This window comes from Microcaecilia unicolor, chromosome 6, assembly GCF_901765095.1.
Source record: "Microcaecilia unicolor chromosome 6, aMicUni1.1, whole genome shotgun sequence".
NCBI classification, from domain to species: domain Eukaryota; kingdom Metazoa; phylum Chordata; class Amphibia; order Gymnophiona; family Siphonopidae; genus Microcaecilia; species Microcaecilia unicolor.
Window position 1 is genome coordinate 166,640,250 of NC_044036.1, and position 12,433 is coordinate 166,652,682.

The window sequence follows — 12,433 nt, forward strand, 5'->3', positions numbered from 1 at the left end:
TGAAGAGAGGCAAGTGAGTGACAGTAGGCTGTGAAAATAAAAGAAATATTTGAACATAAACACGTAAAAAGCTTTAGAGAGAAGGGGTCTGAGGAGTCTCTCTTCAAAGGGTTAGGAAGGTTCTATATGAATTTAGATTTCAGATAAATATACACTGTCACTTATAGTAACTGAATTTTTTAAGTCAGACTCTTGATAACTGGAATGTGCTATACCCGGAATCTGAAATTTGTTTAAAATGTGTGAATGGTTTGTCTCTGAAATTTTATCTGATGTAGTTGAGGAAACTATAGAATTTTATGTTATATTTTCAAGTAAAATATAAAGGGCCCCTTTTACTGAAGCTTCTTAATTGTTAAATGCTAAGAAGCTCATTTTATACCTGCTTCTTAGCATTTAGCATGCACTAAGCTTTAGTAAAACAGGCCCCCATTGAAATATAAATGTTTTCCTTATACTGGTGTGTGCATTGATTCTTGAATACAAATAGCCAAATCAAAAGAATAATGAAGGAAGAAATAATTGTGGAAGCCAAAGTTTTAGGTTTAAAAATATTTTAGTAGGAAAATGTAGGCATTTTTTGTCATAATAAATGTTGTGATAGGAGTACATAGCCATGTAGAAGACCTGGATTTGATTCCCAGTCCTGGACTCTGGTTTCCTGGGTGAGCCAGGGTTCAAGATGCCTGCTAATATAGCATTTGTACTGCCAGAGGGAGGGAAGCCCAGGCGCGATGGCATCTAATGCTGAGGATAACCACCCATCTCCCAGGTGTTCAGTGGTGACGCCTAGTTGTCAAGACTTGAGGGCCACAGTATTTCATTCTTGAGGGAGCTATTGTCTGACTCCCTGGCTAAGGACTGTCATTACAAAAGCTGGGCTAAGTGAGCTAAGAGATATGAGAGTCTCTTGGAATATATGGAAATGAGTGCACATACCATTTTCCAATAAAGGCCACCTCCAACTGGGTTGGGAGGTCCCAAGAAACAGGAGGAAACTTCTGAAACTAAAAATAGAAAAGTATAAGTTTTATGTTGTTTAATGTTATTTATTTTGTCTAAGTTTTATTATACGTTGACATATGTTGTGTAAATTGCGTGGAGCAGGATGTTGATGGGTGCTTAAGAAATGTAAGGTAAAAATAGATGTGCCTTATAAATATGCCTTAATATGGGAGTCTCAAATTGACAAATAATTGGGATGGCATTTAATATATCCTGTTGAATTTACAATGGACGAATTCCTTTGTCTGTACAAAGGGTTGTTGACTTGACAGAAGGTTAAGTCGCTTCCTGAAACACACTGAAGGCCCTGGAACCAGATTAAACGATTATCTTAGGGCAAAGAACTAAACCAAACAGATTATTCAATTAACACACAAAGCCTGTTATAAAATGGACTTTTGCACTACAAGGCATGCACCCACTCTGTAGTCTATCACCCCTGGCCTTCACCCCTGCCAGGAATCTGAAGCACATCAATCCTTCTACACTGGCTCCTTTCTGTTCTTGCTTTCCTATAGATGTTGCATCACTTTCTGTCCTTTGCTAGGTTGCCACCTGGGAGATGGTGGTTATCTTCAATATTAGAAGCTGTGGCGCCTTTAAAGTCATCCTGTTCGTAAGTCTCTCCCCACAGTCCATGGTTTAATGAAGACTTAGGTCTTCTTTGAAATCAAGCCAGACAAAAGGAGTGTTCATGGAGGAAGGGCAAGGCACCAGACGCTCTAGCAAAATGCAAGGAAGACCATCATTTCTGTCATTTCAAATTGAAATAGGTGCAGAAAAAATATTACATTAAGCTTATGAATAACTCTGCAACCCACCCTAAAACCTTTTGCAGTGCAGTCCAATCTTTCCTCTGCCAGTCCATCACTAGCCCCCACAACTCCACTTGCAGCAGATGATCTTACTCATTACTTTAGCTCTGATTCTCACGTTGCATTTCACGTTGTCTTCCCCGAGAGGAACAAATGTATAGTCTTCCTTATCCAATCAATGTGTACACAAGCTCCTCTTTTTTTTTTTTTTCTTTTTTGATGGATCCTATCCATCATTGTACAAAGAGCATGGAGGTGACCTAAGCCAGACCCCCCCCCCCAATGACTTCCTCTAGGTACAAATAAGTACCTATATATAATATGTAAGCCGCATTGAGCCTGCTATGAGTGGGAAAGCGCGGGGTATAAATGTAATAAAAATAAATAAATACCCAACCTACCACCTGCTCCGTTAGATCTTGTTCCCTACCTATTCATGGGTTGTTTCCTCTTACTTTGACAATCATTGATCATAGCCTTACCACTAGGGTGGTCCCAGAAGCCTGGAAGTGGGCGGGCTGTAGTTTGCCCAATTGTGAACCCTTGAGCCTTCTGCTCTGTCTAGTTTTAGACCTGTATTGAACCTGCCATACCAAGCTAAACTAATAGAAAGATTCATCTTTAAATCAGTTGTCTCTATATGTGGAGCAGTCCCCTGACTTTCATCCTCAATAGTCTGGCTTTAGGACTGGGCACATCGCTGAAATCATCTTAACCACTTTGCTTTGTGAGCTTCATAATGTCCTTGATGACTGCCAGTTAGCACTGAGGGTTTCTTTGTTGCAGACTGTGGCCTTATTCTTTTGTTCACCAGCTTAGCTGATTTAGGTATCTCAGGTTTAGTAGTACAGTGGTTCACCTGCTTCCTGGAAGGCCGCTCTTTCACTGCTCTTCTAACATCCTCATCTCACTGGTTACAGTGTGGCATTCTTAAGGTCTCCATCCTTGCTCCCCTACTCTTCAGTATTTTCTGAGTCCAGATTCAGGAATCAGTGCATTTTATTATACAGACTAGTAAAAAAGGCCCGTTTCCGAAACCAATGAAACGGGCGCTAGCATGTGGGTTTTTTTGTGTGTGTGTGTATGTGTCACAGAGTTATTTTGTGTGTGTGAGGGTGCGGTGTGTGTGCAGGTTGTTGATGTGTGTCTTTTTTTGTTTTGTTTTGTTTTGTTTTTTGCTTGGGGGTTGGGGGATGTGCTGTGCTGTCCTTGGTCGCTGTTTGCTCCTGGCTGGGTCGCAGGTAATCCTTCCAGCTGGGCTGCAGCTTGTCCTGTTCGCCCACGTCCCAGATGGTGACGGGCACGTTGTTTTCCGGCTCCTCTGACTCCATGTCAAGCGATCCCAAATATAGTCTGTGCTATAGGCCCTCTGGCACTCTTCAGTACTGGCATTATGCATTTAAACATTCCCCCCCCCCCCCCCACGGTCTATGTTTGCACATACCCACAGCAGGAATATTCTTCTCTCGTTCCAGCGGTGGTTCTGTGCTCTCCGTGCTGCACAGATAATGAGCCATTCTGCTGGGGAATGCTCCTCCCATATTGTCATGTAGTTTCCTCTGATTGGTCCGTCTTACGTTGCCTAGTGTTGCCTGGGAATGGTGTTGTGATGGTCCTTTGTGTTTCAGAATGTTGAGGGTGTTTTTTCTGATTGGTCCGTCATGCGAGGGCGGGGCAGAGAGACATGGTCAGTGTTGTGGCTTCACCACCATGAATCCATGAACCCTTCAGTGAGTGACTGAGTGACTTCAGAACGTTGTCTTCAGCACGTTGAGGGTGAGTTTTATTATAGTAGATGACATACTCCTGGTTGCTTATTCAGACTCAAATTATTTAGAGCTTGCCCCTCTCAAGCTTTGTCTTGATTCTGTTGCTCTTTGATTGCAAGATAATCGCCTTGTATTGAATCCAACTTAGTAGGTTGCAACCTGGATCCACCAATCTCCCCTTCTACAGGGCTCTCCTTTAATACTTTTAAATACCTGGGTTTCATTCTTGACCATAAGCTTTCCGTTGCAGTACAGGTCTCTGCAACCAGAAGTGGTTGCCTTTTAGCCTTGTAGTGCTTTTGATTTGTTCGGGGCTTCCTTGATAAGAAAGCTCAGATTACTCTGCTCTGTGCCCTGAGCAAACTGTGGTTTGATTACTGTAATACAGTCCAGTCTACGTAGGGATTAATTTCATCCTACTTAAGCACCTCCAATTCCTTCAGTACATGGACATTAAATTATTGTGTCATGCTTAAAGGTTTAATCATGTGATGTCTCTCCTCTATCATCACTAATGGCTTCTCTCTGTTTACTTTGACTTTGGTTCATAAAGCTCTGAACTTGAGCACTCCGCTCTGCCTGTTCTCACTGATAAATCTATATATTCCAGGGGTTTCGCTGTGCTCCTCTCAGGAACTTCTGGCTGTTTACCCCAGGTTTCCAGTGCTTGGTTGGACTCACCAAGGGATGCCTTTTTTTTTTTTCCTTGTGTTGATCCTTAGAAATGTTTTCTCATTTTGTCTGCGCAATGTGCTTTCCTTGACCAAGTTTAGGTCTGCTCTGAAGAAATTTATTTCACAAGCATTTGAGGGGCCAGGCTAGCCCATGAGACAAGGTTAGTCAATGATGTAGGTCTGTGGCATTCTCTTTCCTTTCATGATCCTTTCTCCTGACTGACACTCACTTTGCCATATCTTTCTTGTTTCTCTCTATTCTTTTATGGTTTATTTGGAGTTTATTTTCCGATTATCTTTTTTTTTATTTACTTTTTTTTAGTCTGTGAACTGCTCTGATGTACTCTATATGAAGAGCCTACAAGTAGACTCTGGTGCTTTGCAAATTGCCTCATGTTTTTAACTGTCTGAAACACCAAGAAGGCAGCTGTGTAGAGGGGACTATTTGCTCTTGGATTGCTTCAGAATATTATTCTAGGCTTTAAATGAACAACTGACAGGCAATGCTAAAATGAGAGGGCAGTCAGATCTCCAAGGCATTTCACCTGTCATTTGGTTAACTTGTCAGATGTACACTAGACAGTACAAGTAAAAAATTGTCAACATTGGAAAGCTGTTAAATAGATTTGAGCCTGCTATTTTTACTTATAAATGGTTGGGGGTTTTTTTTTTACGATAAGAAGGTTAAATTATTGGTATTATGAGGAAGAAATTTTACTCTATCCGAATAACATATAGTCCTGAGCAAAGCTTGTGCTTGAAGAATATTTTAGAGCTTTGGGAAAGAAAAGGTATAACTGGTTAGTTACTATAATCTCAGGCTGGGGTGTACATGTTACAACCATTATTATGGTTGTCCGGGTCTTGCCTTGTCTTGAGTAAGTAGAACCAACGTTTCAGCCATTGTGCTGTGGCTTTCTTTAGGACAGTGTTTCCCAAGTCTAGTCCTGGAGTACTCCTTGCCAGTCAGGTTTTCATGAACTTGATTTGCATACACTGCCTCTATTATATGCAAATCTTTCATGCATATTCATTGTGGATATCCTGAAAACCTGACTGGCAAGGGATACTCTGGATTAGACTCCCAAAACACTGCTTTAGGGTATGCTGTGAGGTCTGCAGTTTGTCTTTAAATAGTTGGTTCTCAAACCTGATTGGTTGGGGTTCGATGTAGGTGGTTTCTTTGAAGGAAGTTTAATGACAGGAGATGGCATGATCCTATCTGGCCCATTATCTGGGCTGAAGGCAGTGGGCGGAGCTTGCCACCATATTGGTTAGTACAAAACAATAGCAATCACTGTTGAAAACAATAGTAAACGTGATGTTTTGCATTCTTTCTGTAAGTAGGGGAGTTGGGGGAGTTTTCGAGGGGTTTGTGAAAAAGGGGGGGGGGGGGGGGGGGGTTATAGTCAAAATGCATTTGTCAGTGCTCCAGAGCTTGTTTTATTTGCAGTCCTGTATTGTGGATTTCAGTGCTGTGCTATATGCCTTTATTTTTGTTTATGATGACAATAAAGATATTTGTATATAAAAACAATAGCAAACACTTATGACTGCCTATTTGGGGTTTTTTTCTGACAGCTTTCTAATTTATTTGAAAGCTTCCCATATATGGATCTATATCATTAAATGAAATGGAAAATCACTAAAATAGCATTTAAAATTATTGTAGCCGTAAGAAATAGCAGTGATAAACTCTCTATATTTTGTGCTCATTTGTCTACACTGTTCTATACAATACAGTAATAATACATGGCCAAATCTCAGTGAGGATATCCTGTTTCCTGATGGGTTCATCTTAACTGTTGTTGTAATCTGCCTTGGGAAGCCTGGTGTTATGAAGATGGGAAATTAAACTCTCCCCTTTGGGTTTAAAAAAGCAATACCATGTTCATGTGAGGTCTGGATAACGAATTAAAACCATTAAAGTTTTAAATAAATGCCCCAAATATGTAATATTTGGTAGCAATAATGAAACAATGATGGAATATTCACATAGCATGCAGCCAACGGATTTATTTTCCACTGAAAATAATTAACTTTGTATGATCTTGGCTGCTTGCATTTACATCAAAACAAACTTTAAGTAGGAATAAATATGTACAACAAACTGGCACATTTAAACTGACTCTGGACTTTCGCATGAAGGTAGCACGTCCCTCACTATTCAATATAACTCTCTTTTAAATAGTAGTAATTAAAAAACAAAATCAGGTACATTTTGATAATATACCATGTATTCCACAAAACAAATGGAGCATGTTCCCACATATCATCTTTCTCTCTTGATCTAGGCACAGGGAAAAAAAAGATTTTAAATGCTCCCAGGTTTAAAACAACCTTTTGTAGTTAAAAATAAAAACTGTGAATATTGATCACCTGATTCTCAGAACATGATGCCAGTTTTGGTGGCCCTTTACTAGGTGAACAAGTCTTAGCAACAATACAACTGGTGCTAGGGTGTCCCTATAACCAGCCCCTCAAAATGACACACTGATTACGATTTAAAACTAATTACTACTCTTAACTGTTGAAAGGTTATTCTGTTTTGATACTTCCTCTTTGTATATGGTATGCTGCATAAGCTGGCATGTTTTTAACTATAACTGAGATAAAATAACGACAAACAATGACAATGTGAATACAGCGGCTGACAGTTTGTTCTGACCAATATGACAGATGTGTGAGGGGGTCATCTTCATCCTTTTCATGTCATGTCGTCTCCTGTCATTAAACCTTTTGGGCTTCCTCGGGAAGGCAGGAAATATGGCAGGAAATTCACAAATTTGAATTTTGAAGCCTAAAGAAACATACGTGTTTTTTTTGGATGAGGGAGGGTTGTTGGGGCATTGTATTTGGAAACATTGGTTGTGTAATCACTCTGGAAATCAGAGTAGCAGATATCTATAAAACCCTAGTAATATTAACACCCAGACTGCTGAACATTAATAAGATTTGAAAAAAATCTTTAGGGGTCAACAGGGCTTTTTTTGAGGTGGTGCTTGGGGGTACTGAGTACCGGCACCTTTTCCATTGTCTGCTAAAATTGACCCATGGTTCCCAAGTTTTAATGAAAGAGCACAGGCTCTACACACCAATTCTGCTGTGTCATAGATTCTGTGACCGGTTGCAGGGGGCCTGGCAATGGTGGGGTGGGTCCCTCAGTGATCACCCCACCCCTAAAGGGTGGCCTGGCCATTTGAGTACTGGCACTTGTTTTCGCTAGAAAAAAACACACTGGGGATAAAGCACAAGGTATGTAATGATGGAATTTGATGCATGTTGTCTCTCGTCAGCAGACGTTCATAAAATTGCAGCATTTGAATTCTTGCTGTGTTTTTCTTCTGCACTGTCATTATGCTGTCAATGTACAAGAAGTAGAACAAGCACATTATTTTGGTAGGCTGCTAATTTTCACTTGTCCCTGGAAGTAAGTGGAGCTTTCCCATCCTCTAATTTCTGAAGCTGGTCAGACTGTAGGCTCCGAGCCGGTCCTTGATTCTGAGCAGCATTTTCACCAGCTGTTCAGCCTCCACATTTCCTGTGATGATGAACATGTTCTTGAGGTGAATGACTGTTCCTTGGTTAGTAAACATCATTTCTGTTCCAGAAATATTATTGACATGTAATTTCTTCAGGAAGAACTGAAATGTCATCTGCTGTAGCTATTCAGTGGAAAGTCTTCCTTATGTAGACAGTACCCTTGCCTGTAAATTCAAGGATCAGATTCACTCATTCAGTTGGTTGTGAGACAAAACATAACATGAATCAAAGAACACATTGATATACCACTTCTAATGTAGGTATGGAGATGAGAGGAAAAGCCTCATACTACCGTTGCTCTGCTCAGTACTATGACTGGAATTGTGTAAAAAATTGGAGCACTACGGTGAAAAGTAATCATAGGCTGAAAAACCTCTCTTGGTTCTCGTCTTTATAGTAACCCCGAAAAGTTATCACAGTGGCGTTCCTGGCCTGGATGGCACCCGCGGCGGAGCGCCGATGCGCCCCCCCCCCCCCCCCGGGTGCACCTCCCCCCCTCCGGCAAAATGACACCCCTCTCCCGAGTGCATGCTGCTGGGGGGGGGGGGGGGGAGTGCCACGGCGTTCACCTGCTCCTCCGAGTTCGCAAAACTTTGTTTGTTTTCTGCAGCTCCCTCTGCCCCGGAACAGGAAGTAACCTGTTCCGGGGCAGTGGGAGCTGCAGTGAACGAACAAAGTTTAGCGAACTTGGAGGAGCAGGCACGAGCCGCGGCATGCACCCGGGGCGGACCGCCCCCACCGCCCCCCCTTGGTACGCCTCTGAGTTATCAGTATCCTTGCCACCAATGCGTACTTAAGCCTGAAGTGTGGCTAACTTTTTTATTTTTCTTGATTTACAGTGGTTTAATTAATTTTCCAGTAGAGCCTTCTGATGAAACACATTGCATGTGATGTGATATCTGGTTGAAAGAAATAAACCCCTGGATTCTATATAGTGTGACCGAAATTGCACATGCAAATCCAGCCATATTCTTGACTTGTGCTCACAATTTAATTACTTAACAAGCCAAATCTGTGCTGATAATTGCCACTTAATTGGCATTAATTAGCGTTTACGCGCACAGCTTGCTAGGCATATTCTGTAAAGTGGTGTGCGTAAATTCTAATGCACACTGCCAAAAAGGTAGCATGACCATTGGGCATGGAATGGGCGGGCTGTGGGCGGTCCGAAGATCTACTCGCCGGGTTACAGAATATACCTCTGCGCCTAACTTAAGCATCAGTATTTATACCAAGTTTTACTTGGCGTAAATGGATGCACCTAGAGTTAGGCGCAGGCTTGGCCGCTTGGCGTATGCTGTACACCATGCCAAAATCTAGGTGTGGTGTACAGGATACGCCTAGGCGAAAATATTTTGGTGTCTTTTCTGGTGCCCTATATATAGAATCTAGTCCATAGCTTCTAATATCTTCAGCATTTGGGTTTTGCCAGGTCCAGCTTTATCTGAGAAGTCCATTGGACAGTCTGACCTTGTACTCCAGATCAGATGAGTAGGGAGACATTTTTCGTTTTATTTTGTGATTACCTTTTGGAAAGTACCTGGTTAGTATGACAGAAAATTTGGAAGTCATGGAAAATAAGATCCAGTTACACTGAGCTTTTGTAATGCAGGTTCTTTCCTCACGGTATAATCACACCAATGGTGCTTGTGTGCAAGACAAACAAGTGAAACATTTTCTGTTTAATGTAAAATGGAAGCTGGTTGGCAAATCATATAGAATTTTGTGACTTGAAAAAAGAAACAAGATATTCTTTGTCTTTAACAGGCGGTCTTGGACTTTCAAATACAATGTATGCACGTCTGGGAGAAATTATTTCTCTTGATGGGTCTATTGCTGTTACTCTGGCAGCACATCAAGCAATTGGACTTAAGGTACTGCTGTTTAATTTGTGGAATGTGGTTTTGATTGAGCCATAGTACAGTGGATTTCCATTCTGAAGTATAGTAGTTGACTTGTGGAAAGTGCAATGCTGGATACGTAAGCCAGTACTTAGAAAATTGACTTTGCAATGTAAAGTGGAATTTGGCACATTTGTGATACCAGTAGCTGTTGCCTTTTGTTTTTTTGTTTTTTTATCATTATAGCAGTGGTTTCAGGTATATAGAATTATTTTTTTTTTTATGGCTGTAAGGGGAATAGTCCACGAAGGAGAGGAGTAAGCTAACAGTTAAAGCAGCGGACTGAGAACCAGGGAAGAGCTAAGGTTCAAATTCCATGGACATTTTGTGACCTTGGGCAAGCCACTTAATCCTCCAATTCCTCACATACAAACAGTCTTCGTATGTGTTATTTCAAAAAGATGTTTAGAACAGTCATGATATTTGTTGTTGGTTACTTTTTAAATATATGTAACGTATTAAGGTTTAGTTCAAATTGTAAACCGCTTCGGACCTTGTTAGGGAATACGCGGGATAAAAGTGTCATTTTAGATTAGATTAGATCAGATTTCCCATAAAGATGAAATGTACCAAACCGTGGTATGTCTTAAAAACATATTTCACTACTCACACAAAATCTCTTCCAGTTTACAACTATAAGCACTACTTTACAGTAGAAGTACGATATGTGGATAGGAGGAAAAGAAAACCTCAGAAATGACGCGGTTAGCACAAGACCAATGCCTATGGCCAGTATGCAATGGGAGCCAAGTATGTATCAGCCCTCTTGCTCTAGCCTCAAAACCACTGTTGCTCCGTGGCTTTATTCTCAGATTTCAGATAAGTGCTTTATAGAGCAAAAATGTATTTATATTGCGTTATATTTGTACCAATACCCAAAGATACAAAGAAAAGCGCAAGCGAAATAACCAATTACAGACCAGTAGCATCCATACCACTAATAACCAAAATAACTGAAGGAATGGTAACTAAACAACTCACAAACTATCTAAACAAACACTCAATACTGCATGATGCCCAATCAGGATTCCGATCGAATCAAAGCACAGAGACAGTATTAATTACTCTCATGACTAAATTTAAACAAATGATTGCAACCGGCAACAATATACTCCTTCTACAATTTGATATGTCAAGTGCCTTCGACATGGTTGACCACGAAATCCTATTGCACATACTCGAATATTTTGGCATTGGAGGAAATGTCCTAAACTGGTTCAAGGGGTTCCTAACCCAGTGGTCATATCAAGTCACATCGAACTCAACAACGTCTGCTGCATGGACACCTGAATGTGGAGTACCGCAAGGATCACCCCTCTCACCAACCATTTTCAACCTAATGATGACCCCCTTGGCAAAACTCCTATCAAACCACAACCTCAACCCATATATATACGCCGACGATGTAACAATATACATCCCTTTCAAACAAGACATTAAAGAAATCTTCAATGAAATCAACCAAAGTCTACACATCATGAACACATGGGCAGATGCATTTCGTTTGAAGCTAAATGCAGAAAAAACTCAATGCCTGATACTCACTTCCCAGTACAACACGAATGAATTCACCGCTATAAACACACCTAAACTAAACCTTCCAATCTCAGAAACATTAAAAATCCTTGGAGTCACTATCGACCGCCACCTAACACTCGAAACTCATGCAAACAACACTACCAAAAAGATGTTCTACAGCATTTGGAAACTGAAAAGAATAAGACCATTCTTCCCAAGATCCGTCTTTCGCAGCCTAGTGCAATCCCTCGTACTCAGCCATCTGGACTACTGCAACTCACTATATGCAGGTTGCAAAGAGCATATACTGAGGAAACTTCAAACAGCCCAGAATACAGCAGCCAGACTCATCTTCGGAAAACCAAAATATGAAAGTGCAAAACCCTTACGAGAGAAGCTACACTGGCTCCCACTCAAGGAACGCATCGCTTTTAAAGTATGCACATTAGTCCACAAAATCATTCACGGCGAAGCCCCAGCCTACATGTCTGATTTAATAGACTTACCACCCAGAAACACTAAAAGATCATCACAAACTTTCCTCAACCTCCACTTCCCTAATTGCAAGGGCTTGAAATACAAGGCGCTGCACGCGTCAACCTTTTCTTACATGAGCACGCAGTTCTGGAACACACTACCACGCAACCTGAAAGCGATCTACGAACAAACCACCTTCCGCAAATTATTGAAGACCCATCTTTTTGAGAAAATTTACGGAAAGAACTAAAACACATAAAGCCCACACTCATTGTTCAGTCATGCATCAATACAGCCACTCCTGTATTCTCATCCCCCGAAATCATACCACACTCACACCTTTACTCACAGAAAATGTATACCAAGTGTGTTCCTGTTATTATACAGTGGTGGAAATAAGTATTTGATCCCTTGCTGATTTTGTAAGTTTGCCCACTGACAAAGACATGAGCAGCCCATAATTGAAGGGTAGGTTATTGGTAACAGTGAGAGATAGCACATCACAAATTAAATCCGGAAAATCACATTGTGGAAAGTATATGAATTTATTTGCATTCTGCAGAGGGAAATAAGTATTTAATCCCTCTGGCAAACAAGACCTAATACTTGGTGGCAAAACCCTTGTTGGCAAGCACAGCGGTCAGACGTCTTCTGTAGTTGATGATGAGGTTTGCACACGTCAGGAGGAATTTTGGTCCACTCCTCTTTGCAGATCATCTCTAAATCATTAA

The 12,433-nt window shown here is 41.0% G+C and overlaps 1 protein-coding gene across 1 annotated transcript in view; it reads left to right on the forward strand.

The window, feature by feature from the left end:
* ACAD9 (acyl-CoA dehydrogenase family member 9) overlaps window positions 1-12,433 on the forward strand; it is a 76,112-nt gene that overhangs the window by 7,026 nt on the left and 56,653 nt on the right. The window contains exon 4 of the mRNA XM_030205762.1: window positions 9,574-9,680. Within this exon, the coding sequence (XP_030061622.1) occupies window positions 9,574-9,680 (107 nt within the window). The remainder of the gene's footprint in view (window positions 1-9,573; window positions 9,681-12,433) is intronic.